Raw genomic sequence first — 27561 nt, 5'->3', positions numbered from 1 at the left:
CCCGGGAGAGCACGGGGCAGCGGGGTGGGTCGAACGCCGTCCCCGGCCCGTGTCCGTCGTATTCATTGAGTGCTCCCCGTGGGCGGAGCACTGCGCCGAGCGCTTGGGAAAGCACGGTCTAACGGACACGCTCCCCGCCCACGGTGAGCTCAGAGACCCGGAGATCGGCGGCGGGTTCATCTTGGAGCTCCTCGTCGTACGTCCCGAGGCCCAGGCGGGCCCGCCGGCCCGGTCGGGGTGGTCCGTCCCCGCCTCCGGGGTCCCCACCGAGTCACGGAAGCCCCGGCTCGCAGAGGACCGGAGGCGCCTTGGGTCGTCGGCCTCCGCCGGCCTCGGCGCGGCGGCGGGGCTTCGGATACGGCCCGGGCCCGGGAGTCGGGGGGGGGGGGGGGCGGGCGCCCGGGTCCTCATCCCGGCCCCGCCGCCTGCCGGCTGCGTGACCCTGGACGAGTCACTTCCCGTCTGTGGGCCTCGGTGACCTCATCTGTAAAATGGGGGTTAAGAGCGTGAGCCCCACGGCGGGAACCGATTAACTTGGTTCTCTTTCGGCGCTTGACAAGTACCGCGATTTGAATTCTCAGTCCCAGTGACAACGCGCTTGCTCGTTTCGCGGCGGCGCTTGACCGGTCCCGCGATGTGAATTTTCATTCCCGATAATAACGTCCTTGCCCGTTTCTAGAACACCCACTCGCAATCCTGCCTGAAGTCGTTCCTGGAGTGCCACGGACTGTCCCTCTTGTGGATCTGGATGGCGGAGCTCGGTGACGGCCGGGGGAATAACCAGAAGCTGCAGGAAGAGGTCAGGAGCCCGGGGGCCCGGCCGCCCCGGGGAGGAACCCGGAGGCGATTCGCGAGCGGGCGCCTCGCTTGGCTTTATAGGATTGTCACCCCCCGCCCCGGGGTATAAGAACCCGGTCCCCCCCGATAACGGATTCCCCGAGACGTTTTCACAGATCCGCCCCCCCGCTCGCCGCCGGTCAGAGCGCCCGACGGTCCCGGGTCGTACGGCCTTAGACCGCTGTACGTCAGGAAGTCGCCCCGATGGGTTAGAACCCGCGGACCCCGGGGGGAGAGAAGCGGTCTTGGGGTTCGGCGAGGGATCCGGGCGGCCGCCCGGACGGTATCGGGCAGCGACGGGTCGGCCCCCGTGCGGCGGAGGCGGGGCTCCCGGCCGCTCGTCCGGCGAGAGCGCCCCCCTCGGGGACGTTTGAAGCCGGCCGGGCGTTCGCGCGTCCGGGTCCCGAAGGGACCGTGACGGGCCGGGCTCTGGGAGGGCTTGTTTTTCCGGCGGCTTCTGGGAGATAAAAAGGGAGGGCTCCTCTCAGCCGCCCCGCCCTCCCTCCACCCCGCTCCCGTCAGCCCAGGGGGGGGAAGGGAGACGTCCCGGTTTTTCCCGGGGCTCGCCCCGTTCGGGGCGTCCCGGCCGCTTTCCCCCGTATCCTCGTTTAACGCCAGCCAGTTCGACTCTCTTCCCCGCCCCGCCGACTCCCCTCACGGCCCTCGGTTTTACGGTCCACATCTCCCCCCCCCCCCCCCGGGCCGAAAGGTCCAGCCGGAGTTCCGGGACTCCCCGGCCCACGCGTTCGGTCGTATCGATCGGGCGCTTCCTACGTGGGGGACGCGGTAGGGAGCGCTTGGGAGAAGACGGACGGAAGGGTGAACGGGCACGTTCCCCGCCCACGACCGGCTCGGCGCCCGGGGCCGTCGGCGGAGAGAGCGGCGGAGGGGCCCCGGGGGAGGGGGACGCGGACCGAAAGGGACGGTTTCTCGCCTCGGTTCCCCCCCGGCAGATTATCAAGACCCTGGAGCGCCTGCCGATCCCCACGAAGAATATGCTGGAGGAGAGCAAGGTGCTACCGGTCATCCAGCGCTGGTCCCAGACCAAGACGGCGGCCCCCCAGTTCAGCGAAGGGGACGGCTACTCGAGCGAGAACACGTCCCGCGCCCACACGCCGCTCAACACGCCGGACCCGTCCTCCAAGGCGGGCGCCGAGGCGGAGGCGGACACCCCGAAGAAGCTGGTCTTCCGCCGGCTGAAGATCGTCAGCGAGAACAGCACGGACAGCGCCGTCTCGGACGCCGCCAGCGAGCCGGACGGGAAGGACGGCAAGGACGACCCGGAGCAGCTGGACGGGGCCCCCGCCGAGGAAGAGGAGGAGCCCCAGCCGCCCCCGCCCCCGCCCCCCCCGGCCGGAGCGGACCCCGAGGCCCCGGCGGAGGGCGGGAGGCGGCCCCCGGCCGAGCCCGAGGTGGAGCCCGACGCCGAGGCCCGCGAGAGCAACGGGCCCAGGCCGGAGGAGCCGGCCGCCGCCGAGACCCCGTCGCAAGACGAGGAGGAGGGCGTCTCGGACGTGGAGAGCGAGCGGAGCCAGGAGCCCTCGGACAAGACGGTCGATCTGAGCGATCTCGCCGCCAGGCTCCTGGAGAGTTGGAAAGACCTGAAGGTAAGAGCCCCCGCCGGCTTGGGGGGGCCGCCCCGCCCCGGGCGGACTCGGGCTAAGCCCCCGGGGCCTCGACGGCGAGGGGGGTCCTTTCCCCGAGCGGACCGTGCCCGCCCGTGTCGCCCGCGCCGCCCCGGTCTCCTCCCCCCCCCCCCGACTCCGTCCCGGGACCCCGGGCGGCCTTCCGGCCCGGCCGGTTGGCCCCGGTCGGCGCCCGGATGAGCGAGAAGCCGCGCTGTCGGATAGCCGAAGCGCCTCCGCCATCCCCCCCCCGCCTTAGAGCGGGCCACGGCTAAGGGTCCGGGGAATTCCGGGCGAGGGAATTCAAGGCCCCGATCCCCGGCCCGGGCCCGGGACGGTTCTGCGAAGCGACGGGTGGTGGGGAGCACGTGGGAGGTACCCTGCGCCTTGGGCTGGAGCGTCTTCCCGCGTGGCAGGTTTTAGGCGGGCGGCGCTGCGCTGTCGAATCCCGGCTCGGGAGATCTTCCTCTGTGGCCGGGAGGGGAGGGGACGCGGGACTCGGGCTTTGTCCGCCCCGGACGGACGCCCACCTGCCCCCGGGGAGGTCCCGCCGCCCTCCGGAGGGTTCGGCTCCTCTGGGGTGGACTCCCGTCCCCGCCGGCGTGCCCTGGGGGACCCCGGCCCCTCCCCGCCTCAGCCGGCGCGGAGGGGGAGCCCGGGCGAGCCGTCCGGAGGCGGTGGTCGGCCCGGGCTGAAGCAGGGTGGGGGCTCGTTCCGCCGGACGGTAGCGGAGGCCTTTCCGGGGAGGAGCGACCGCGATGGTCGAGGCGCGGCCGGGACCGCGCTGGAGAGAACGGGCGCCCCGGGCTCGTCACCTCGGGTGCCCGGCCCCGGCGGGGACGACCCCCCCCCCGCCTTTAACCTCCGCTTGAACTGGGCCGGGAACGAGTCCCCGAGGCCGCCTCCCCGGGGCCCCCCCCGACACGCCCCGTGGGCCCGGCTCCGGTCTCATCTGCGTTCTTCTTCCGGGGGCGGGAATCGGAATCTCCCTCTCCCCTCAAAAAGACGAGGTCGGGTCGTTTGGCGACCGGCACGCGTTCCGACGGAATGGGATGGGGAGCCTAATGGGGAGCGCCGGGCCGGGCGCCTCAGACCGGAGCCGCCGGGTTCCCTCTCCTCTCCGCCGGCCTCCCCGGGACCCGTACCCCCCCGTCTGCCCGGCGTCCCCCGAGTCGCCGCCTCGCACCCCCCCCCCCCCCGGCGGCGGCAATTCCGCGTCCTCCCCGCGCCGGTGGTTCTCCCCGCGGCTCCGGTCCGCCGCCCCCGCCCGAGGTCGGCTCCCTCGGATTCGAACCGCGGTCTCGGAACCGCGGCCGGGGGGGTTCTGGCGGCGTCTGCCGGGGGAGGGTCGGGTTTCCGTAAGATCCTCTCCCGGCTCGGCATTCGGACCCGTGGTCCCCGCGAGCGGCCGTCCCGAGGAGAGTCACGTGAGACCGCAGGTGGGCTCCGGGTCCCGAAGCCCCCCCCCCCCCGCCCCTCCGGTGCCAAAAGAGGAGTTAACTACTTCTGTCCGACTTTCGCCTACGTGTTAAGCTGGAATCGGGCCCCCTCCCCACCAGAAAACCCAAAAGCGAGCCAGAGGGAGGTCTCCCCAAAGGAGCCCCGCACGTGCCCAGGCGTGGCCTGCGGTATTTTTCGTCCCCGTGTCCCCGGGGCGCTCCGACCTAGCGGTTGCCCCCAGAGGAGACCCGTGCCCGCCCCCCCCGGCGCGGGCCGAGACGTCGCCCGCCGGCTCCGTCCCCGGCGCTCGGCGCGGCCGTCCGCCCCCAGGAAGCGCCCGGGAGATGCAGTCGAACGACCCGCCGCCCCGGGCCTCACGCTCCGCGGGCCCCCCCCGCCCCGACGAAGCGGGGGACCCGCCGGGCGTCTCCCCCGCGTCCCCTGAGGGGCCCCCCCCCCCCCCCCCCCGGACGTCGAACCCGACCGTCGGCGGGGCCCGGTCGCCAGAGCGGCCCCGTCGGGGGAGGCGGGGAGAGGGGGCGGCGGGACGGGGCGGGACGGGGCGAGGGGAGGACCGGGGGCGGGCGCAAGCCGCCTCGTGCCGCGTGCCCCGACCCCGCCAGGCGATGGTGACGCCCCTAGTAACTCGAACCATTTCCATCCAGCTTCTCAGGGCAGCCGGGAGCTTGTTTCCATCACACCAGCTGACCCCGGGTCTCCTTTTCTCAACTCCATTTTCAACTCCGTGCTGAAGAAGGGAGAGAACCTAGAGGGCGCCTTGTGACGCAGCCAGGAAGATGTTTGGGGAGCTGGATGGTGCATGAAAGATATAATAGGTGAAAAGAGGACAGAGGTGGTTAAACTCACTCACTGAGGCCGGAAAATCCCGCCTCCTCCTGGCGGCGGGAGAAGATTTAAGTGAGCTACCTTTTCTCTACCTATATACGACACCGCTCCCGACACGGACACGGCCGCAGACGCACACACGCACACCCCCTCCCACCCCGCGTCCCCCGCCGGCTCCCGGAGCCGGGGGGCCGCCGCTCGGAACACGCGTCACCGTCTCGCACACGCTCGCGTCCACACGTACGGCGCGCCTCCGGCCGGCGGGGGAGAAGGGGCGGGCCCGGCCCGCCCGCCGCGTCCCCCGCCGCCGGCGGAAACGCACCCGGGGCTCCGAAGGGCGTAAGAAACGGCGCGGGTTTAGCCGGAGTCGCTCGGGTTTGACCGGACCCCCCCCCCGCCGCCCCCCCCCCCCGCCCCCGGCGCCCTACCCCGACCCCCGACCCCGAGGAGCGCTCAGGTAAGCCCGCTTGCACGCCGACCGCGCCGCCACGTTCCCGGGGGAGACGGGGTCGGCGGCTCCCCGTGGGGCCGGGCAGGAGGAGGGAGCGCCGAGCCCGTGGCCGCCACGGTCGATGGTGACGACAGTTACGGCATCCGGTCGTGGATCGGTCGGGCCGAGCCGCTCTCCTCGAAACCCTTCTTCGAAGTCGGGACGGGATCCGGCCGCGGCCACCGTCTGGCGACGGCTTCTGGGGGGTAGATGCAGTTCGGGGGGTGTTGACGGCCTCCCAGCCCATCCCCGGCCCTCCGGGCTCAGCCCTTAGAGGGCTGAAGACCAGACGGGTCTCGAAACCGGTCAGCGCGTCAGCCCCGTGCTTCACCGGAGGCGCTTCTGAATCCAAAGGACCAAACCCCCGGCCCGGCTTCCGAAAGCTGTCCTTTCCGAGAGGACCGCGAGGTCTCCTCTTCCGGTTCGACCCGGGGCCCCGGCCGGGTCCCGGCGGTCCGGGCCCGGCTCCCAGAGGCGTCGCGGCCCGGCGGTGCGCGGGTCTCCTCCGCGGCCCGCGGCTTGAATCCGGCCCCCCGACATCCCACCCCCAACGGCATCTAGAGGGACGTGACCCATTCCGCGGGCCCGTCTTGCCGTAGGTTCGCTTCTCCCGTAAATTCCCCCCCCCCCCCGCCCTTCTGGGAAGCAGCGTGGCCCGGCGGATGGAGCGCGGGCCCGGGAGGAATGAAGGACGAGGGTCCTCATCCCGGCTCCGCCGCTTGCCGGCCGCCTGACCTCGGGCGAGTCGCTCCGCTCTCCCGGGCCTCGGCTCCCTCCTCTCTAAAATGGAGATCAGGACCGTGAGCCCCGGGCGGGGGGGGGGGACACGATTTTGCCTGCATCTCCCCCGGCGCCTGACAGTGCCCGGCGGCACCTGGTGAGCGCTTAACAAATACGACGGTTATCATTATTCCGTCAGAGGGGCTGGTTCCCGGGCCCGGAATCTTCCCGGTGGCCTTCCTCCAACTCTCTTCCCTTCTCTTCCCGGGTCGCTCCCCCGGCGGCTTCCCCTGAAAGCCCCCCCCCACGTCTCCTTCCCCCCCGTCGGGTCCGCGGGGGCCGAAGGTCCGTCCCGGCCCCGTCACGTCGCTCCGGGGCGGCCCGGTCCGGGGCCTCCGTCTTAGAGCTCTCGGGGCCGGGGGCCGGGATTCCCTCGGCCACCCGTCTTCCCTCCCCCGGCCCCCCCGTTTCTTCGCCCTCCCGCGCGAGAAGTCTTTCTCCGGGTCTCCCCGCTTCCCCGTCGCTCCTCGCCCACGTGGATTTCTGCCTCTTCCCCTTCAGGCTGTCCGTAGGCAGGGGCATCGATCGATCGGTCGACGGTATCTGTTGCGCGCCACTGGTCTCCGCTGTGCCTCCCTTCCCTCGTCTGTAAAACCGGGGGGGGGGGGGGGGGGGTTAAGACTGTGAGCCCCACGTGGGACCTGCCCCGTGTCCTGCCCGATTAGCCCGGCTCTACCCCGGCGCTCGGGACGGTGCCCGGCACGTAGTAAGCGCTCAACGGATACCGTCCGAAAGCCCAAAGGTCTAGCCTCCTCTTCCGCGGTGCACGTCCAGTCGTCTTGATGGCCCTCTGAGACGGGCGTTCGTTCGGGGTCGGGTAGGCCACGCCGTGGTGCGGCTGACTTCCGTTCTTGGGCCTAGTCTGATTTAGCCGATGCCGTGGGCCGTTTTTCCCCTCGGCTTGTCCCGGTCACCGGACCCTCCCCCGGGCCGCCTTCAGAGGAGAGCAGGACGGCCGCGGGCCTGGGAGTCTGAAGGCCACGGGTTCTAATCCCGGCTCCGCCTCTTGTCCGCTGTGTGGCCTTGGGCAAGTCACCTCTCTGCGCCTCAGCTGCCTCATCTGAAAAACGGGGGAGCGAGACCGCGAGCCCCCCGTGGGACAGGGACCGTGTCCCACCCCATTTGCTCGGGTCCGCCCCGGTGCTTAGCGCGGCGGCCGGCCCGGAGTAAGTGCTTAGCAAACACCGTCATTATTAGTTAGCGTTATTAAGACCGCCGCCGTTTCCTCGGGTCGGCCAGTGCGGGTGTAGCTCCCCCCCCCGGTGACCAGGAGAGGAGCCTCGGGAACGCCAGCCTGCCCCTCTCGGTGCGAGGTCATCCCGGCCGCGCTGGCGGTCCCTCGCGCCGCAGCCTCGTAGCGGGAGGGTCGACGGGGGGGCCGCGCGGCCCGTCGCGGCCGCTGCCCACGCTGGGAATCGAGGCTGGCTTGCGGCCGGCAGGGCGGCACCGGCCCAGGCCCCCGCGGCGGGCGGAGACCGTCGGGTTTCACCCCGAAACGGCCCCCCCGGGTCCCGTTGGGGCGGGTGGGGAGGGGGTCCCGGGGCGGCGTGCCCCCCGTCCCCCCCCCGTAAACGACACCCGGCGACTCCGAGGCGGGGACAACTCCAACGGCCCCGGGCATCGGGAATCCGGGGAGGCTTACCCGAGCCGACGGTTTCTCTCTTCCATCGAGTCGCTCCCGGGGAGGCCCGGCGGCGGGGAGGGAGGGAGCGAGGACGGGGTTCTCTGGGGGGGGGGGGGGGGGCCGGGTGTGAACAGCCCTCCGCACATAGTAAGCGCTTAACAGATACCAGCGTTACTGTTATTTGCACCGGACCGGATGCGTTCGGGTAGGGGGTGGGCATCCCTTCCTCTCCCGTTTCCGCTACCGGGAGAAAGACCCCTAAAGTCGAAACGGACTTTGGACGTCGTATCCACCTCGGTGCTCGGAACGGTGCTCGGAAGCGCTTCACGGATACTGTCGTATTCTTCTTCTTCTTCTAATCGTCGTTATCGGGTCCGGGGGTGGGGGAGCGCATCCGGCCCGTAGGCCCTCAGGGGCCAGTCGCCGTCCCCTCCCCTCCCGCCGGGCCTCGCCCACCGTGGTTTCTCTGAGAAATTCTCGGCCCCCTCGAACCCAACACTTAAAGCAGAACGTTGGAGTGGACACCCACCCCGCCCCCCCGGGAACGTCCGGTCTCCCGGGTTCCGGGCGGCGCTTCCGGGCCGGCCCGGGTCGAGGCCCTCCCTCCGCGGATCCGCGCGTCCCGTCTCTCTGCCGCGTCGTCGCGCTTTGGGTCCCGAAGCCCAGGTCCCGTTCGGTGGTGCCCGCCGAGAGCCTAGAAAATAGCGGTGATGATGATGATAACGAGCGTGACGTCGAGCGTTTACTCTGTGCCAAGCCCCGGGGTACACGCAGGGGCTCTCGGTTGAGGTAGGAGACCCCGAGTCTCCACGTACTTCCGTAACAGACCCACCTGGGCGGCAGAGAGAAGCGCCGGGGCCCAGCGGGTAGGGCCCGGGAGTCAGAAGGACCTGGGTTCCGATCTCGGCTCCGCCGCCCGTCCGCCGTGCGATCCAGCGGAAGGAACCCGGGCTTGGGAGTCGGAGGACGTGGATTCTAATCCCGGCTCTGCCGCTGGTCCGCCCGGTGACCTCGGGCGGGCCACTTCCCTTCCCTGTGCCTCGGTGGCCTCATCTGTAAAATGGGGATGAAGCCCGGGAGCCCCGCGGGGGACAACCCGATCACCTCGCATCTACCCCGGCGCTTGGAACGGCGCTTGGCACGTAGTAAGCGCTTAATAAATACCCCGATCATTATCTGTGTGCCCCGGTTCCCTCATCTGTTAAATGGGGATTAAGACTGGGAGCCCCACGTGGGACTGCGGCTGGGTCCTACCACATCAAGTTGTATCCGCCCCAGCGCTTAGAACGGTGCTCGGCACATAGTAAGCGCCCAACAGATACCCCAATTATTACTCGTGTGCCTCAGTTCCCTCAGTTGTAAAATGGGGATTGAGACTGGGAGCCCCATGTCGGACAGCGACTGGGTCCTCCCACATCAAGTTGTATCCGCCCCGGCGCTTAGAACGGTGCCTGGCACATAGTAAGCGCTTAGCACGTAAGTTGTATCTACCCCGGCGCTTAGAACGGTGCCTGGCACATAGTAAGCGCTTGGCACGTACCATGAAAGAGAGAAAGAGGCAGTCGGCTCATCCGGGTTGGGCAGAGTTAGTTACTTCAGCCGGATCCGACCCGATGATCCTTTATCTTTCCACCACCCCGGCGCTTTGACCTAGTGTCTCGAGCCCGGGCCTGGGCGTCCGAAGGACCCGGGTTCTAATCCCGGCCGCGCCGCTGGCCTGCCGCGCGACCTCGGGCAGGTCACGTCGCTTCCCTGGGCCTCCGCTACTTCATCTGCAGAATGGGCAGCTAGACCGTGAACCCCACGTGGGACGGGGACCCCGTCCCCCCCGATTGACTTCTCTCTACCCCGGGGCTTAGTACAGAGCCCGGCCCGTAGTAAGCGCTCGCCGAATACAATTCAAAGAAAAAAATAACGCAGTAAGTAAGGAGTGGAGTCAGCTCGACAACAGGAGGGCTCATTCTCTCTGGGTACTTATAAGGCGGACACATCCCTACTTAGTTCCTCTCTTGCCCCGGGCCGTCGAAAAGCGGCGTGGCTTTCCCTTTTTTCAATTCTTTCCGCCCCGCTCTCAGTTGGAACTGTCTGTCATTCTTTCCCTACTGAGGTAAGCCCTTTAAGGACCTGAGCCCCCCACCCTCCGCCCCCCGACGTATGTCATCGTGGGACACGGGTTATAACTCCCCACGGGGGGGGGGGGGGACACGCCGTTGGAGATTATACGTTCCCCTTATCTTTTTAATTTTTAGAAAAGTTGTATGCACGGGGCACAGCGGGCCGCAGGCCCCATCAGTTCCCGAGCCCTCCTCAACGGAGGATGAAAGCGAAATCCCTCCGTCCCACGGGATTTAGCATCCGTCCAGATGATGTCGTTGATTCCCCCCCCCCCCCCCCCCCCCCCCGCCAACCCGCCCGCCCCTCCCCACCCGCCTCCGCCAGGCCGGGCACCGATCCAAGGCCAAAAGATGAGATCCGCGTTAACGACGGGTCAGCCCGTCTCTCTGCCCTAAGGTCCCGGAGTTAGGGTCCCCCGGCCCCCGCCCCGCAAAGGCGGGGGTTCAGACGTGAAACGCGGGACGGCGGGTGCCAGGGAGGGACCGCGGGGGGGGCGACGGGTGCCCGAGGGAGAAGCGGCGTGGCCCAGGGGGAGAGACGCATCTCCTCCGGGAGGCCTTCCCTGACTGCGCCCTCCTCTCCTCCCGCTCCCTTCTCCGACGCCCCGACTCGCTCCCCTTCTTCATCCCCCCTCCCGGCCCCACACCTCTTCCGTCCCCTTCTCTCGGTAATTGATTTCTCTTCACGCCCGCCTCTGGACCTGTAAGCTCACCGAGGGCAGGGAATGCGTCCGTTTACCGTTCTTCTGTCCTCTCTCCGAGCGCTCAGTGAAGTGCCCTGCGCACTTAAGCGCCAGTCGATACCCCCGCATAACGGATGAAGGGAGCCGGAGGACCCGGGTTCTAATCCCGGCTTCCCGTGGGGCCTCGGGCAAGCCGCTTGACTTCTGTGGGCCTCGGCTGTAAAATGGGGGAAAGCCGATTATGGCGAGGAGGTTTCCCGTTCGCTTGAGGGAGGAGAGTCGCAGTTTAAAAATAGAGCGAGGCGCTTATAAAAATGAAGCCGGGTAATTAGGCGGTCCCCTACGAGATCAGGCCGGGAACATTAGGGGGAGAATTTATTGCAGGGCAAAAACGCAGTTAAAAAGAGAAAAGCGTGGAAAACATTTCTACCCGTCTCTAGTAAGCTGAGGAGGGTCTGTCTCTCCCCGTTAGAGTCGAGGTCGGGATCGCGTCTACTTACTGTCTTGGGCTCTCCAGGCGCTTTTTCGCGCAGACGCTCGAGAGATACTCTCGACCGGTTTAAAAAAATGATATCTGTTGAAGCGCTTACCGCGTGCCAGGCGCCGTTCCGAGCGCACCGATCCCTGCAGGAGGCTCACGGCCTCGATCCCCGTTTCCCAGACGGGGGAACCGAGGCCCAGAGAGGCGCGGCGACCTGCCCGAAGCCGACGGGTGGCGGAGCCAGGTTGGGGACCCCGGTGCCTCCCACTCCCAGGCCCCGAGGTCTCTCCGCCGGGCCGCGCTGCCCCTCCTCCGTCGGTTGATCGGGCGCTGTATTAAGCGCTTGGGAAAGGACAATCCCAAGAGAGAGCGGCCCCGCCGGGGATAGCCATTTCCCCTCCCGCGTCGGCCGGGTCCCGGCCTGCCGGGGAGATCCGTCGGTCGGTTTCCCTCTCGGTCCTTCCCCGGGCGGAGCGCGGTAGCGGGCGCCCGGGCGGGTCCGCCACGGGGTAGAGCCGGCGGGCCCGGCGCCGACCCCCAAGACGACCCGCCTCGCCGAGCGCCGACCCCTCCGGGCGCCCCCCCTCCTCTGACCCTCCCTCCGCTCTGTTTTTCAGGAAGTCTATCGGATCCCCAAGAAGAGCCAGACGGAGAAAGAGCACAGCGGTACGTACCCCCCCCCGGACTCCCCCGCCCCTGCCCCCGGGTAGGAAGCAGCGGGACCTGCGGGACCCGGCACCTACTGGGCGTCGGGGGACCTGGGTTCTAGTCCCAGCTCCGCCACCTGTCCGCCGTGTGACCTCGGGCGGGGCCTAGCGCTTTGAGAAATATCATTTTTCAAACCGATCGAGGGTATCTCTTGAGCGTGTGTGTGAAAAGCACTGCATTAAGCGCTTGGGAGAGCCCGACGCGGTGAGTAGACGCGGCCCCCGACCTCGACTCTTAACGGGGAGAGGCAGACCCTCCTCAGCTCACCGGAGGCGGGTAGAGAGGTAGAGCCCGGCAGTCGGGAGGACCCGGGTTCCCGTCCCGGCTCCGCCGTTTCTCAGCGGGGTGACCTTGGGCCAGTCACACTTCGCTTCCTCTGGACCTCGGTTCCCTCCTCTGGAAAACGGGGATTGAGACCGTGAGCCCCACGTGGGTCCAGTCGGATTAGCTTGGATCCACCCCAGCGCTTAGTACGGTGCCCGACGCGTAGTAAGCGCTTCACAGAATTACCGTTTAAAAAGGAAAAGAAAGAAACCTCGCCCTCCTACCTGTATTTCGTTTAACTGCCTGTCTCCCCCTCTAGATTGTAAGCTCCTTGAGGGCAGGGATCGTGCCCACTGTGTCGGTTGCGCTCTCCCGGGGGTCCGGCCCGGCGTTCCGCACACAGTAGGTGCCCGATCCGTACTTCTGGGCCGACGGGTTGGCGATCGTAATAGCCACAGTGGTACGTAAGCGCTTCCCGCGTGCCGGGCACTAAGCGGATGACGGCAGGCCCGGGATAATCGAGTCTCATCCAGGCCCCATCCCTCCCGGGGCTCACGGGAAGTTAAAGGGCTCGCACCGGGACCCGCGGCGGGGGAGGGACGCGGCCGGGATCGGAACCCGGGTCCCCTCAGCCGAGCCGCACGGCCGCGGCCCGGAGGGGGTGTCCGTCGGCCTGCCCCGGTGCTCCGTCGGGGTCGGGGGGCGGAGGGGACCCCAACCCCTCCCGCTCCGTCCCCGGCAGCCGACCGCGGGAGAGACGGCGGCGGGCACAGGGACCAGGCGGCCACCCCGAAGACGCCCAACCTGGCCAGGGAGCGGGACCAGGAGAGGCAAGCGCAGAGCAAAGAGAAGAAGAAACGGCGGGGGTCCCTCTCCCCGCCCCCGTCGGCCTACGAGCGAGGCTCCAAGCGAACGGACGACAGGCAAGTCGAGGGGGACGGCCGGGCCGCCAGCCCTCCCGTCCGAGAGCCACCGGGCCCCGATGAATAATCGATGATCGTAACGGCGGCATTTGTGAAGCGCTCTCCGGGCGCCGTACCAAGGCGCGGGGGCGGATGCCAGCGAATCGGGTCGGACGCGGTCCCCGTCCCTTCGCCCCCGTTTCACGGTCGGGGGCGCCGAGGCCCGGGAGGGTGAAGCGACTCGCCCGAGGTCACGCAGAAGAGGAGAGGTGGCGCCGGGATCAGAACCCGTGACCCACTGACCCCCCCCCCCCCCCGGGCCCGGGCTCTCTCCGTTACACCGGGCCGTTGCCCCGTCGGCGTGTCCTTTCCCCGCGCGCGCCCGCCCGCTCGACCCAAGCAGCTTCGCTCCTCCGTGCCTCGGCGACCTCGTCCGTGAGACGGGGACGAGCCCGCGAGCCCCACGGGGGCCGAGCGGGCCGCCCTCCGTCGACCCCAGCGCTCCGAACGGCGCTCGGCACCCGGCGAGAGCTTCGCGGATGCCATCGTCACCTTTCCCGTGGAGGCGGGGGGCCGGGGACGACGGCGGGGGCGAGGCCGAGCCCCGAGGGGGAGGCCGCTCACGTCCCTTCCCCCTCCCTCCCCAGATACGACACGCCGACGTCTTCCAAGAAGAAGGCGCGCCTCAAGGACCGCAACAAGCTGTCCACGGAGGAGCGCCGGAAGCTGTTCGAGCAGGAGGTGGCCCACAGGGAGGCCCAGAAGCAGCAGCTGCAGACGCTGGGGATGGCCTCCCCGCTGCCCTACGAGCCCCTGGGCTTCGGCGGCCCCCACCACCCCTTCGTCGGCTACCCCCCCGGCTACCCCATGCAGGCCTACGTGGATCCCAGCAACCCCAATGCTGGGAAGGTGCTATTACCCACGCCCAGCCTGGACCCCATGTGCTCCCCGGTGGGCTTCGAGCACGCCCAGACTCTGGCCGGCCCCGCGGCGGAGCCGGCCGCCCAGCACGCCGTGGACGTCGCCGCGGCCCCCTACGCCGCCCAGGGCGACGGCGCCGTCCACCAGGAGGCCGGGGTGGCCGTCCTGCCGGTGCCGGGCCCGGTGCCGGCCTACGGCGTGTGGGACGCGGGCCAGCCGACGGTGGCGGCCGTGCAGCCCACCTTCTCGCCCGCGCAGTCCCAGCCGGCCATCTACTACCAGGGCCAGGCCTGCCCGGCCGTGTACGGGGTCGCGTCGCCGTACTCCCAGGCCGCCCCTCCCATCGTGCAGGTAAGCCCGCTCCCCGCCGCGGGCGGGACGGGCCCCTCGGTTTCTAGGAGAGCCCGCCTTCGGAGGTCGGGGCGGGCCCGCCCGAGGCCGCCCGCCCTCGCCCGGCCGGGAGAGGACCGGGCGGGTCCCCCCCCGCCCTGGGGGAGGGGGCGGGGAGCCGTCGGGAGGGACCCCGAGCGGGCCTCCGCCCTGCCCCGTTGGGCTCCGGACCGGCGTCGGCCCAGCGGGGACGGCCGGACCGGTCGCCCGGCCGCTCCGTCGCTCGCTCCCAACGTTCCGGGGGGGGTTTCTGCCCCCCGAGCGACGCCTGGCCCCGTGGTAGGACGGGAAGAACTCGGATTTTTTTTCCTCCTCCTTTCCTTTTTCCAAAGCGGTAGTACGAGGCAAGAATTCTAATACAGAGCGGTGACCGTAATTACACCGTTGGTCTTCCGCAGTCCCCGGGATCGTTCGCCGCCGCCGTTCCCAAATGGCTTGGCTTTCCAAACTTCCATTTCTGTGGCTCTGTCCACAGCGTGGCCTGGTAGATAGACCCCGGGCCTGGGAGTCAGAGGAGCTGGGTTCTAATCCCGGCTCCGCCGCTCGTCCGCGGGGCGAATGACTTCTGTGCCTCGGTTCCCTCGTCCGAAAAATGGGGATTAAGGCCGCGCCCTGCGTGGGATGTGGACTGTGTCCAACCCGATCAGCTTGTGTCTAACCCAGCGCTTAATAGGGTGCCTGGTACGTAGTAGGCACTTAACGCACAGCGTTAAAAGATAAATCAGTCGTAGAGGCTCGCGCTCAGGCCCCTTGGGACCGAGAGGACGGCTTCCTTTCGCCCCTCCGGCCGGCAGCCCGGCTCGGTTGAGCCCACGGGATGGGGCTCGGCCTCTTTTCCCGACACCCGCTGCGCCACGCGCGGGCAAGCCCCCGGCCCCGTGTTCCGTCGTCCGACGGCGGCGAAGCGGGGAGCTAAACTGCCAGGCTCCGGGCGCCTCCCCATCCCCGCTCAAGCCCGCCGGCCCCAGATCCCCTCGCGTGGAGGTCGCCGGCGAGGGACGGGGGGCATGGCGGGGTCCAGACTAACGGTTTGGTCCGGTCGGGTCCCCGCGGGGCCTCGCGGAGTTTCCCCGAACGCAGAGGAACCGAACCGGAAGGGCAGAGCGCGGTCCGGGGCGATGGACGCGATCGGCTCAGCGGAAGCCGGGGAGGCGGCCGGGTTTAGGTCCATTTCGGTCCTCCCCCTTCCCCGCGTCTCGGACCCAACGTCCGAGCCTGGAAGCTCGCCCGTCAGCGGGGAACGTGTCCGCGTCGTGCCGTTCCCCCGTCGGCCGACTCTGTCGTCCTCTCCCGAGCGCTCAGTACGGCTCTCCGCGTACAGTTCGCGCTCGATAAATCCCGCCGATGGATGGGGATTTCCCCGCCGGGAACGGGTGCCGCGAGCCGCCGAACCGCGGGGAGGTAAAGATTCCCGTTCGCTCCTCCCAGAGTTACGCCCAGCCGGGTCTCCAGTACATCCCAGGGCAGCAGATCTTCGCGGCGCACCCGCAGGGCGTGGTGGTCCAGCCGGCCGCCGCGGTGACCACGATCGTCACGGCGGGACAGCCCTTGCAACAGGTGAGCGGCGACTCGCGTGTGCTGACGGCCCCCGGACCTCCTCTGACGCCGTCCCCGCCTTCCCGGTCCTATTTATCGAGCGCTTCCTGCGTGCAGATCACTGTCCCGAGCGCCCGGGGGAGAGGGCAGAGGGGTAGACACGTTCCCTGCCCTCACGAGCTTACGGTCTAGACGGGGACACGGACAGTAATGAACGAAGTACGGGGCTGTGGGGCTGGTGGGTGGGTGAGTGAAGCAAGCAAATGGGGGCGACGCGGAAGGGAGTGGGAAAAGGGGAAAGGAGGGCTTAGTCAGGGAGGGCCTCCCGGAGGAGACGGGCCTTCAGTGAGGCTTTGAACGAGGCAGACGGGGGTCCGTCGGATGTGAAGAGGGAGGGAACTGCGGGCCAGGGGTCGGCGGCGCGGTAGACGAGACGGAGGGACAGAGAGTAGGGTGGCACTAGAGGAGCCAAATGTACGGGCCGGGTCTCGACGGAGAGTGGCGAGGCGAGGGAGGAGGGGGCGAGGGGATCGAGGGCTTTCAAGTCGTTGGGGGGGACTGTCTGATGTGGAGCTAGACGGGCAACCACCGCAGGGTCTCGAGGAGCGGGGAAACGGAAGGGTTCGGGGTTCGGACGGCCCTCGTCTCTCGGGGGGCCGCGGGGCCGACGGTCGGTCCGCTGGCCGCTCGGGGTTCAACCGCGCTCCCCGCGTCTCCGCACGGTTTACGTCCCCTGGACTCGGCGTGACCTCCGCCGAGAGGCGTGCGTGAGCTGGGCCCCGACCCAGCCCGCACCGGGGCCGGGGGAGCGGGAGCCGGAGGGGCCGGCAGAGCCCCTCCAAGCCTTCCCGGCCACCGCCCTCGGGGACCTGAGCGGGACAGTCGGCGGTCGGGGCCGGACCGCCCGGCGTCCGCCGGGGGGCCCGGGGGCCGGGAGCCAAGCTGCCGGCGGACGGGTTTGACCCGAGGGCCCAGAACGGAAGTCCGGGCGCCCCACGGGGTCGGCGAGGCCGGGGCGGCCGTCGAGGGAAGATCCTCACTTGCGGGGCAGCCCCGTGGGGTCGCCGACCCCCGGGAGGCGGTCCCGGTTCCCGGCCGGGGTTTCGGCCGTCTCCGACCCGGCCCCTCTCCGCTTCTCTCCCCGGGCCGCGGTCTCCGGAGCAGCCGGAGCTGGTGGTGACCAATAACCTCCTGGACCTGCCGCCGCCCTCTCCCCCCAAGCCGAAGACCATCGTCCTACCTCCTCATTGGAAGACCGCCCGAGACCCGGAAGGGAAGATCTACTACTATCATGTGATCACTCGGTGAGCCCCGTCCCCGTCCCCGACCCCCCCTCCCCCCCGGGGGCCCGAGCGGGGTCCCCGCAGATCTTGGCGATCCATCGCCGGGCCCGGCCGCCACCTCCCGTCTGGGGCGTTGGACCGGACCGCGCCACGACCGAGCGGGGTTCCGGGTAGCGGCGGAGAGCGGCCCGGGGTTCGTGTCTGACCCTCGAGACTCCCACCCCCCCCCTCAGAGTAGCCCGCTGAGTCACCGGGGAGGTAACTGGGCGATGTGGGCGGCCAGGGTCCTCCGGACCCCCCCGGGGGTGGCCGCACTGACGTCGGGGCACTCCCCGAACCGGCTCCCGTGGCCCGCTCATCCCCAATCCCCGAAGGCCCTCCCGGGCCCAGACAAAAGCGGGCCCGTTGCCCTTCCGCGGACTAGCGGGATTCGGCGCCCGGGTCGGGCCTCCCTACTCCGTCGCGGGACAGCCGTCCCCTCCCCTCCTGCCCGCCCCCCTATCCCCGACCCTTTCATACCTGCTCATTTACCTCCAGGCCAGCCGCTAATTAAATATTTACATCTCCGCTTTCGGCTTTGCATAATCCGAGCCAGCTGGCCGCCCTGCGTGGTTTATTAAAGCAGGCTGGGAGCCCCCGAGCCGGAGCTCTAATTGGGCCCGGAGGGCGGGGACGAGGGGCCGGGGCGGGGGCCGCCCCCCCCCCCCCCCGTGGACCCCGCCCCGCTCACGGCCTCCGGGCATTGGCCGATCCCTCTGAGATGGGGCGCTCGGCCCCGCGCACCCAACTCCGGGACCAGACCGGGCCCCAGAGGATAGGAGACCCGTGAGCTCCGCCCTGACGGCCCGCCGTGGCCGCGGCCGTTCCCTCCTGGCTCCCCCCGTGCCCCGGAGTCAGGGGTGCCGGGCTCGGGGTCCCCGCCCTCGGGCGGGGCCGGTCGGATCCAGAGGTTTTTCCCGATGCCGTGGGGAGAGGGATTTGAAGCAGAGATGAGCTTCGGTGCCCTTCGAGGGCCGGGGCCGACCGAAGGCGGTGATTCCCCCGCCATCATCGACGGTGTTCATCGGGCACCCGCTGCGTGCGGAGCACTGTGCCAAGCACTCGGGGGGACGCACCCGAAGCCGGTCCCTGCCCCCCGGGAGCTGCCGCTCGAACGTTCAGGAGTTGCTCTGGGCCCCCGCCCAAGACCGTCCGCTGCCGTGGTGTAGACCACCACCCGGTTCAGTCTTGGGCTGGTTTTCACTTTGTGCCGGACGGGGTCTCACCGTTGTCCTCCTCCTCCTCTTTCCAGGCAAACCCAGTGGGACCCCCCAACCTGGGAGAGCCCCGGGGACGAAGCCAGCCTCGAGCATGAAGCCGAGATGGACCTGGGCACCCCAACGTATGACGAGAACCCCATGAAGGTGAGGGGCGTCGGCACGCGGGCCCCGCCGGCCCGAGCGCCGCCTCGTCGGTCGTTTCAGGTCCGGGGCCGGGGGAGGCGTCCCGGGAACCGTGGGAGCCGTCCCCATCCCCATCCTCTGCGGCGAGAAGCCCCCGCCCCTCCCTGATAGCTGCCATTTGGCCACTGGTCTCAAAAGCTTTTGCTGGGATTGGGTCCGGGCCTTTTCTCCCCGGCCGCCCGGGTCATTTTGCTTCCTGTTCCCGCCTCCGGGGATGCCGGCGGTTTTCCCCCAGTCTCCTCCTCTCTCCTCCCTCCTCTCTCTTCTCTCTCCTCCCTCCTCTTTTTTCCCTCTCCTCTCTTCTTCCTCCCTCCTCTCTCTTCCCTCCTCCCTCCTCTCCTCTTGCCCTCCTCTTTCCTCCCTCCTCTCTCTTCCCTCTCCTCTCTCTTTCCTCCTCTCCCTTCCCTCTCCTCTCTTCTTCCTTCCTCCTTTCCCCTCCCTCCTCTCTCCTCCCTCATCTCTCCCTCCTCTTTCCTCCCTCCTTTCTCTTCCCTCTCCTTTTCTCCCCTCTACTGTCCTCTCCTTTTCCCCTCTCCTCTCTTCTCTCCTCTCCTTTTTTCCCCTCTCCTCTCCTTTTCCCCTCTCCTCTCTTCTCTCCTCCCCTCTCCCCTCTCTTCCCTCCCCTCCCTCCATCTCTCCCAGCGTCTCCCCCATCTCCCTCCCTTCTCTCGCCACCCCCCCCCCCCCCCCCGGCGGTCAGATCATCTCTTGGATCGACCGCGGCGGGGGCCGGTCTCCGGGGCCGACCGAGCCTGCCAGGCCCCGGGGGTGTATCGGTTGAAAAGCCCGCAGCAGAGCCGCGTCCTCGAAGCCGGCTGTACTTTCGAGAGACGTGAACAACGGCCAGTCCGTAAGCCTTCCAGATTTGGAGGTTCTCCCTTTGGGACCCCGGGGCAGATCCTCTTTTCAAGACCGAGGCCTCGTGGGGGGGCGTTGTGACCTCGAGAAGAGGTGGTTGGGTGTCGCCGTCCGACGGCCGTCGTCGTGAAGGCGAAGCGAGTCTCTGTAGGTGTGGATGGGCGTAGAGAGAGAGAATCTCACCATTCTCCCCTGTGCTTTTTTCACATCCTAAAAAAAGTTCCTCTCTCGCCCCCCCTCCCCCCCACCCCGCTGTACATGTGTTTAACATTTGCCAAAAAGATACAAAAGCAAGTTAAATCCAGCTGGAGCTTGATGGTAAATTTCAGATGAATCGGTGGAGTCACTTAACCGATTCACTGCAGCTGCTGCGGAGCTGCCCGATCCCCGGAATCGGTGGCGGGCGGGGCCGGCCCGGGGCTGTTGGCAGCGCCCTTCCGTGCCAAGGGTGGGGGTGGTGGGGGTGGGGTCAGTCTCTCCCCATCGCATCTACCCCACGCACACGCTCCGCGTCTGCCTCTTAGTTTCTCTCCTCCCTGGGTCTCGTTCTTTGTTGTCTGCTCTCTCCCCCCTCTCCCTTTGCTTCTCTCTGCCTCTCCCCGTTTTCTCCTTTTTTCTCCTTCCTCTCCCCTTCTCATTCTTTCTCTCCCTCCTTGCCCCCTCCTTTTTCTCCGCCTCCCTTTTCTCCCCCTCCCTTTTCTCTCTTGCCTCCTCCTCACTCTCCCGTCCCCTCTCTTTTCCTCGTTCTCTCTCCCCCCCATTCCTTTCTCCCCCCCATCCTCTCTCAGTCCCCTGTCCTCGCCCTCCGCCTTTCGACGTCCCCCCCCCGTCCCCCGCTCCGGATCCGAGGCCATCCCGGCCGTATCTCTGAAAACCCAAGGCCAGCCCATCTGAGCGTGACTCCCGGCGGCGGCGGGCCAGCCGGGGAGCCGGCCGGAGAAGCCCTCGCAGTCGCTCCCGGGGCCGTCCCCTTCCTCGGAAGTGACGTCCTCGGCGGGCCGTGGAGGCGGCCCCGGGGAGAACCGTCTCCCCGGGCCCGAGTAGGATGCGTTCCCCTCCGGCTCCGCTGCAGTAATCGGAACGGAGATCGATGCGGCGTATTAAGCGCTCGAAGACAGATACCGTCCTCGCTCATTTGCGAGAAGCGAGGCCGGGTCTCGGGGCGGGGGGGTGTTCTCGGATTTTTTTTCTGAAAGTGTGGGTTCGGGTTGATTGGGTGGAAAATGCTGCCGCTGGCCCAAATTCCTCTGGGCTTCGGGGCGACCCTTCAGGGCGCCACGGTCCTGGGAAGCAGCGGAGGAAAACCCAGCCGGAGCCCGGCGCCCGGGGAAGTTGACGCTAATCCCCAGTGTCCAGTGGGACCGTGTCCCTCAGGAGAGCCTCGCCGGCGGCTACTCCCCGGCCAGCCCCGGGCCAGGGGCTGCGTCGTCCCCCCAACCCCCGCCGCCGGGCCGGACCCGGCCGGGCCGGCAGCCCACGGGCGGACCCGGTCGTGCCCTGGAAGCGACCTTCCAGCCGCTTCCTGTTGCCCGCTCTCCCCACCTTTCCTTCATCCGTTCGGTTGTATTTATTGAGCGCTTACTGTGTGCAGAGCACTGTATTTAAGCTCTTGGAGTGGAAGCCGCATGGCCCGGTGGAGAGAGGCCGGGCCTAGGGGTCGGAAGGATCCGCCCCTTGTCTCCTCTGTGACCTCGGGCGAGTCACTTCACTTCCCTGGGCCTCAGTTACCTCATCTGTAAAATGGAGAGTAAAACTCTCCATGCTGGACGGGGACCGTGTCCAACCTGTCAACCTTATGCTTAATAATAATAATAACAATAATAATAATGAGATGATACTTGTTAAGCGCTTACTATGTGCCAGGCACCGTTCTAAGCGCTGGGGGAGATACAAGATAATTGAGTTGGACACAGTCCCTCTCCCCCCACCGGGGCTCACGGTCTTCATCCCCATTTTACGGACGAGGGAACCGAGGCCCGGAGAGGTGAAGTGACCTGCACAAGGTCACCCAACGGACAAGCGGTGGCTCTGGGGTTAGAACCCATGCTCTCAGGCCCGGGTCTGTCTCCACTAGGCCATATCGCTTCTTAGCACGGCCCCCGGCACGTAGTAAGCGCCTACCGACCGCCGCAACGAGAAAAGTGGGAACGGGGGTGAGTTTCGGGGCCGGCATCGACGACGACCGGGCCCGACCCGGGTCCGGGACCGCGCCGGCGGATCCGCTGTTGCCCCGGATCCGAGCGGAAAGGCGAGGGAGGGAGAGAAAAGAAGGGGGGAGAAGAAGAGCCCCCCGACTCGCGAAGGCCCGAAACGGTTGGTGTGCACTGCGGGAAAACGACTCACGATGACATCAGTGGAAACGCACGTGGGTGTGAAACCGGGTTTGTGTCTGTGGGAATTCCATTGTAGACGGAATCCGAGTCCATAAGACATCCGAAAGTACGGAGTAATCGAGGCCCCCTCCTCATCCCCCTTCTCCCTCAGCCGGGGATTAGGCTGGAAGGGAAACGGACGGGCCTTTCACCCGCGAGCCCCCCTCTCCCCGATTGGGTCGGAAAGCCGGAAGGGAGCGCGCCTCCCCCGGGAATCTGGGTGTTGTGGTAAAACGGGCTACACCCCCGCCCCCCCGCCACCCCTCTCAGATCTGATAAAGCCCAGAGCCCCCGACATCCGTCTCGGGACGCTTCCGCTCCGGTCAGAGAGCTGGAACGGCGAGGCCGGATTCGTTCGTCGGGTCCGATGTATTGAGCGCTCACCGCGTGCGGAGCACTCTACTGAGCCTCTCGGGGAAACTGTAATACAATGGTAAACGGACACGTTCCCCGCCCCCCGGCGAGCTTACAGTCTAGAGGGGGGAGACGGCCTTCAGTACAAATAAACGAGAGAAGTGCCCAGTACAGTGCTCTGCACCCAGTAAGCGCTCCATAAATACCGTCGAACGAATAAGCGGAAGGGAGTGGGAGAAGAGGAAGGGGAGGGTCTAGTCTGGGAAGGCCTCTTGGAGGAGATGGGATTTTATTAAGGCTTCGAAGCCGCGGGCCGGTTGTCGGATTTCGGGGGGGGGGGGGCGATCCGCGCCTGAGGCGGGACGTGGCCGAGGCCGGGGCCCTGTCCCAGGTCCGCCCCGGGCGGACAAGGAAGCGAGACCCCTCTCCCTCCGCCCCCGCCCCAAGACGTCACCGCCCAGTAGCGGCCCGCGTCTCGACGGTCGCGGACCCCGCAGAGATGGCTCCCGGCCGGGACCGGGTCTGCCGACCCTGTCGCGTCGTCCTCTCCCGAGCGCCCGCCACGGGGCTCCGCACGCAGTAAGTGCTCGGCACATGCGATGGATTGAAACTGGCAGAGGCCGGGGTCGGAACCCGGCTCCTCCGACTCCGTGGCCCCGGCTCCTGCCACCGGGCCCTCCGACTGGGGGGTCTGAAACCGCCGGGGGGGAGTTGCTTTTGCGTGCGGAGGTGGGTGGGCATCCGCCCGTTGTCGCTCCTGCCCCTTCCCCAAGCGCCCCGTCCGTGCGAGCGTTCGCGGGAAGGGAGTCGCGGGAGGTGGGACCCTTTCCCCAGAGATCGGTCACTGCCTTTACGCGGGGGCATCCGCGGGGGTCTGGGCGCTTGCGCGTTGTGTGTGTTCGCTGTGTGTACCCTGTGGGCATCGCGGGGGCTCTGTGGGTGTTGCGGGGGCTCCGTGTGCCTGCTTGGGTGTCTCGCGGGGGCTCCGTGGGCACCGAATGGGCGCCGTGAGCACCCCGTGTCCGCCGTGTGTGCTCCGTGTATATCGTGGCGGGGTTTGTGTTGTGCGTACGCTCCGCGCTGCGTGCGTCCTGGGCGGATTAGTTGCAGCTCCCCAGTCAGACTTTCTCCCCCTCTCTCTCTCTGCCTCCTGGCCTCTCCCCGCCCCCCCCCCCAAAAAGCAGGCAGAAATAGAAAATATTTCTAAAGCTGCTGAGCCTTAATGATGCGAGAAGGTGGTGAGTAGACGGCGGGGTGTGTGCCGGGTCGAGCCGACGCGGGAAATGAAAAGGGAGCGTTTGTTTTAGCTTCGGCTCCGGGCGGCCGCGCCGTTGAGAGTTTATGACTCCTCCCTCTTTTTTTCTCCCCCCCTCCCCCCCCGCCCCCCGTCCTCTCCTTTCTTGAACTCATTAAAATCGCCAGCTGCGCATCAGAAATAGACCCCAGGAATGGGTCTAAACGGGGAACCTCTAAGCCAAAAGCGGGGGGCGGGCGATTAGCTCCTCGGGGTCAGCCGGGCCGTCGGGCGAGACGTTTGGTAAGCAGCCGTACCCCGTGCCAGACGCCGTAGTGAGCACTGGGGTAGATACGAGGCGATGGCGTTGGACCCGGTCCCCGGCCCCGTTTTACAGACGAGGTGACCGAGGCCCGGAGAAGCGAAGCGACTCGCCCGGGGCCGCACGGCGGACAAGTGAGGGGCCTCTGGAGGGAAACGTCGGTTCGTCCGGTCGTATTTATGGAGCGCTTACTGAGTGCAGAGCGCTGTACTGAGCGCTCGGGAGAGGACGAAACAACAGACACATTCCCCGCCCACAGCGAGGTGACAGTCCGGTGTGGGGGCGGAGACAGACGTTAATATAAATACAGACGTGGCCTAAAACCCCTCAGAAGGGCCCGAGTTTCAATCCCGGCTCCTCCACCCACCTGCCGTGTGACCTTGGGCAAGTCACTTGGCCTCTCTGGGCCTCAGGTCCCTCATCCGGAAAACGGGGACAAAGACCGTGGGAGGGAGGCTGAGAACTGGGGAGAACGGGCCCGGGAGGGAGGGGAGGAAGCTGGGGCGCGCCCCAGGGAGGGACTTTAGTCTTCAGGCCGCACCCCAACTCGTCCTGACGCCGTCGTGGGCTCCCCCGGGCAGAGGGGCACCGGCGTGCCCGCCGCCGGGGCCCAGGAGGTGGGGGAGGACTGGGGATCCACATCTCCCCGTGGAGCCCAAGGTGCCGGCCGGAGCCGCCGAGCAGGCGGCCCCGGGCGGCTTCCCCCGGACTCCGGCCCCGCCCCACGGCCCGGCGTCGGCCATGGGGGCAGCGAGGTAGGGCGGAGAAACGGAGCGGAGCTTGCCGTGTTTTTTTAAAACGAGTCCCGGAAACCCCCGGTGGGTCCCTTCCCCGGCCCGGCCAATCTGGCCGGGAGCCCGCCTGGAAGCGGCGCGGCCTAACGGCCAGAGCCCGGGCCCGGGAGACGGAGGACCCGGCCTCTAATCCCCACCCCACCGCTCGTCGGCTGGGTCATCTTGGGCAACTCGCTTCACTTCTCTGGGCCTCGTCGGGAACCTCAGCCGGAAATCGGGGATGGAGACAGCGAACCCCACGTGGGACCGGGACCGTGTCCAACCCATTTGCTGGTGGCCACCACGGCGCGTAATTCAGTGCCTGGCATCTAGAAAGCGCTCAACGGATACTGTAATTATTATCGGAGCCAGGGACGAGAAGGGCGAGGGAGTCGTAGCGGACACCCGCCCGAGCGCCCGGGCGCCTCCCTCCCCCCCCCGGCCGGGCCTGGCACCCCCCGGAGACCGCCCCCCAACGGAGCACCGGGCGGGAGGCTTCCTGTGCCCGCGGGGTAGAGCCGGAGACCCCCAGCCCGGACCCCCTTTCTTCCCCATCTTTAACCCTTGGATCCGGACGCGGGAGTTAAAGGTGGCAAACGAGCTGTGCCACTGAGCCAGCTGGAGGGTCACCCTAATAATACAGTACTGACCCCATTTCCTTAATTCCCTCCCGGCGCCCCCCCCCCCCCCATCTCCTTCTCGGAGGACCTTTCAGAAGTGGTCGTTGCCTTTCTTCGTTCTGGTTTCCTTACGTCCCGAGCACCTAAGCCCAAGCCAGTCGGGCCGGACACGGTCCCCGTCCCACCCCGTTTGACGGTTGGGGGAACCGAGGCCCGGGGAAGCGAAGCGACAGGCCCGAAGTCACCCGGCGGGCAAGTGGCAGAGCCCGGATGAGAACCCGGGTCCTCTGACTCCCGGGCCCGGGCTCTTTTCCCCGCTTCGCTGGTTCCTCGGCATTTGCAGCCCGGTTGGAATCACGAGGATGGGATTTGCTCAGAGCTCACTATGTGCCAAGCACCGTTCTGAGCGCCCGGGGGATCCGAGGTCATCAGGTGGGCCCACCTGGGGCTCACGGTCTTCGTCCCCATCTTACGGCCGCCCGAGGCACAGAGGAGGTTGGAAGCCGCTGTTGGAAAGAAAAGCGAGACCCTTCCCGGCTCCCGACCCCGACCGTAGCTCGCCGCGGGCAGGGAATGTCCGTCCCTTGTTGTTTCGTCCTTCCCCCGGCCGCTCAGCGCCCGGTAAGCGCTCAGGAGATAGGTACCAATGACCCTCACCCCCCGACCCGGGGCCTTCGGCGCCGCTTTCTTCTGTCTCGCCCGGATCGGGGCAGTCTCGGCAGCCGGGCTTCCCTTCCGTCCGTGCCGTCGGGGGCGGGCCGCGGCGAGAGAGCGGTGGAAAGTCTCCAGAACGGGGCCTGCCCCTCGCCCGGAGCAGAAACATACTTGAGCGGCGGTAACCGACCACGGAAATCCAGCCTTCCCGGAGCCGGCCGCGCGACTTAACCGGCTGCGTGGGAGGGGCCGGGAGGTGTCCTCTGGGCCGGGGGGGCTTGCCCTGCGTCTGCTGGCCATCCTGCCCCTCCTTCCCTGCTCCCAGCTGTTCGAGGCTCTGGGGGAGCCCGGTAAGGGCGGGCCCGCATCCCCCCAGATTTTATTTCCTTAGGGTATCTAAGCACTTACTGTGTGCCGGGCACCCTTACTAAACGCTCGTGCCATTGGATACGGTCCCCGGCCCGCGTGGGACCCTCGGCCTTCGTCCCCTTTCACGGAGGAGGGAACTGAGGCCCGGAGAGGCGGAGTGACCCCCCCCCCCCCCCCGCCCCAGCTCACAGAGCGGACCGGTGGCGGAGCCGGGGCGACCCCTCGGGTCCTTCTGTCTTCCAGGCCTGGGCTGCAGACGCTAGGCCGCGCCTCCGCTGCCCCACAAAGACCCTGGCCTGCTGTGTGGCCTCGGGGCGTCGCTTACCCTCTCCGGGCCCAGGTTTCCCCCGTCCGCAAGGCGACGGCGGGCGCGCCTGGCAGAGGGAAAAGAGGACGCCTGCGGGAAGGGGCCGCGGCCTCTCTCGGGGGTGAAGGCCGGGGGAGCGCGGTGGGATTTGTCCCTCGGGCGGGGACTTGGGGCCGCATCCGGCGGTCGCTACGGGGCAGGGGACGGCCGCCCCCTCGGTCCTCGGCCGGGAGAGGAGCGGGTACCTCCCCGTGGCATCCGGAGAGGGAGGTCTGGGTAGGGCCAGGTCGGGTCCCGGCCCTCCGGCTCAGCTCCCGAGGCTCCCGGGGAAGGGCGGCTTCCTTTCCCCTCCCCGCATCCAGGGATCTTCGGCCCCCGACCCCCACGGGGTTTGGGGGACCCGTCCGTGTCTCCGGTCTGGGGGTTCGCCCCGGGAGACGGGCTCCCAGTGGGCAGCGGTCACCGCGCGGCCGCGGCGGCCGGCCTCGCTCCGTCCCCTTCCCGCCCCGGACGCGTCGGACGCGAACCCGTCCGAAACCCGCTTCTGACGCCAGCTGGCTTTGGGGGTGGGGGGTTCTCCGTCCCGTCTGCAGTCTTCCAAGAAACCCAAAACGGCCGAGGCCGACACTTCCAGCGAGCTGGCCAAGAAGAGCAAAGAGGTGTTCCGGAAAGAGGTGAGGGGGCGGCGCCCGGAGGCCGGTGGGGGGGGGACCGTCCGACCCCGCCCCGCTCGTCCGGGCCGGAGGGAAGCCGCGGTCCGGCGGAGCCTCGTCGTCTCCCGCTCTGGGAGACCGGATGCGTCCCCCTCCCCCTCTGCTTCTCCCCCCCCCCCCCCGCCCCCGTGACCCGCCGGGGCCTTGGGGCCCCCGGTCCCGGCCCGGTCACGCGGCGGGGGGCACGGGACGACCCTCCCGGGGTTCCCGGGCACGGGCGGCAGGATGGAGGGGGCCCGGGGCGGGCGGGAGGGGTCATCCGGTGGGGGGACGAGCGTGATCGGGGGACGCCGGCGGCGTGGTCAGCGGGAGCCCCTCTCCCTTCCTCCCCTCCCGCCGGCAGATGTCCCAGTTCATCGTGCAGTGCTTGAACCCCTACCGGAAACCCGACTGCAAAGTGGGAAGGATAACCACCACCGAGGACTTCAAGCACCTCGCCCGCAAGGTACCCCCTCGTGCCGGGGGCGGGGGGGGGGGGGGGGCCGCGGCGGGGAACGGGGGGGCCCCCGGGCTCGGCGGTGCCCCGCGGACCCGGGAGCGAGGGGCCGGGCCGCCCGGCCTCGTCCGGCCCGGGTCCCCGTCTCCGGAGGGCGGGCGGGCGAGAGTTCTCCGCTCCCGG

At 68.4% G+C, this 27561-nt stretch overlaps 1 protein-coding gene across 1 annotated transcript in view; it reads left to right on the top strand.

Moving 5' to 3' along the window:
• The window catches only part of SETD2 (SET domain containing 2, histone lysine methyltransferase), a 61786-nt gene that overhangs the window by 33718 nt on the left and 507 nt on the right, over positions 1-27561 (top strand). The window contains exons 15-25 of the mRNA XM_029078077.2: positions 680-799; positions 1791-2444; positions 11538-11586; positions 12212-12352; positions 12635-12815; positions 13442-14066; positions 15534-15662; positions 16806-16945; positions 18216-18327; positions 26823-26903; positions 27286-27387. Coding sequence (XP_028933910.1) covers positions 680-799; positions 1791-2444; positions 11538-11586; positions 12212-12352; positions 12635-12815; positions 13442-14066; positions 15534-15662; positions 16806-16945; positions 18216-18327; positions 26823-26903; positions 27286-27387 — 2334 coding nt within the window. The remainder of the gene's footprint in view (positions 1-679; positions 800-1790; positions 2445-11537; positions 11587-12211; positions 12353-12634; positions 12816-13441; positions 14067-15533; positions 15663-16805; positions 16946-18215; positions 18328-26822; positions 26904-27285; positions 27388-27561) is intronic.

The sequence above is a fragment of the Ornithorhynchus anatinus genome, chromosome 13 (assembly GCF_004115215.2).
Source record: "Ornithorhynchus anatinus isolate Pmale09 chromosome 13, mOrnAna1.pri.v4, whole genome shotgun sequence".
Taxonomy (NCBI): domain Eukaryota; kingdom Metazoa; phylum Chordata; class Mammalia; order Monotremata; family Ornithorhynchidae; genus Ornithorhynchus; species Ornithorhynchus anatinus.
Note: the sequence above shows the minus strand (reverse complement) of the source record. Positions and strands in the feature narration are given on the sequence as shown.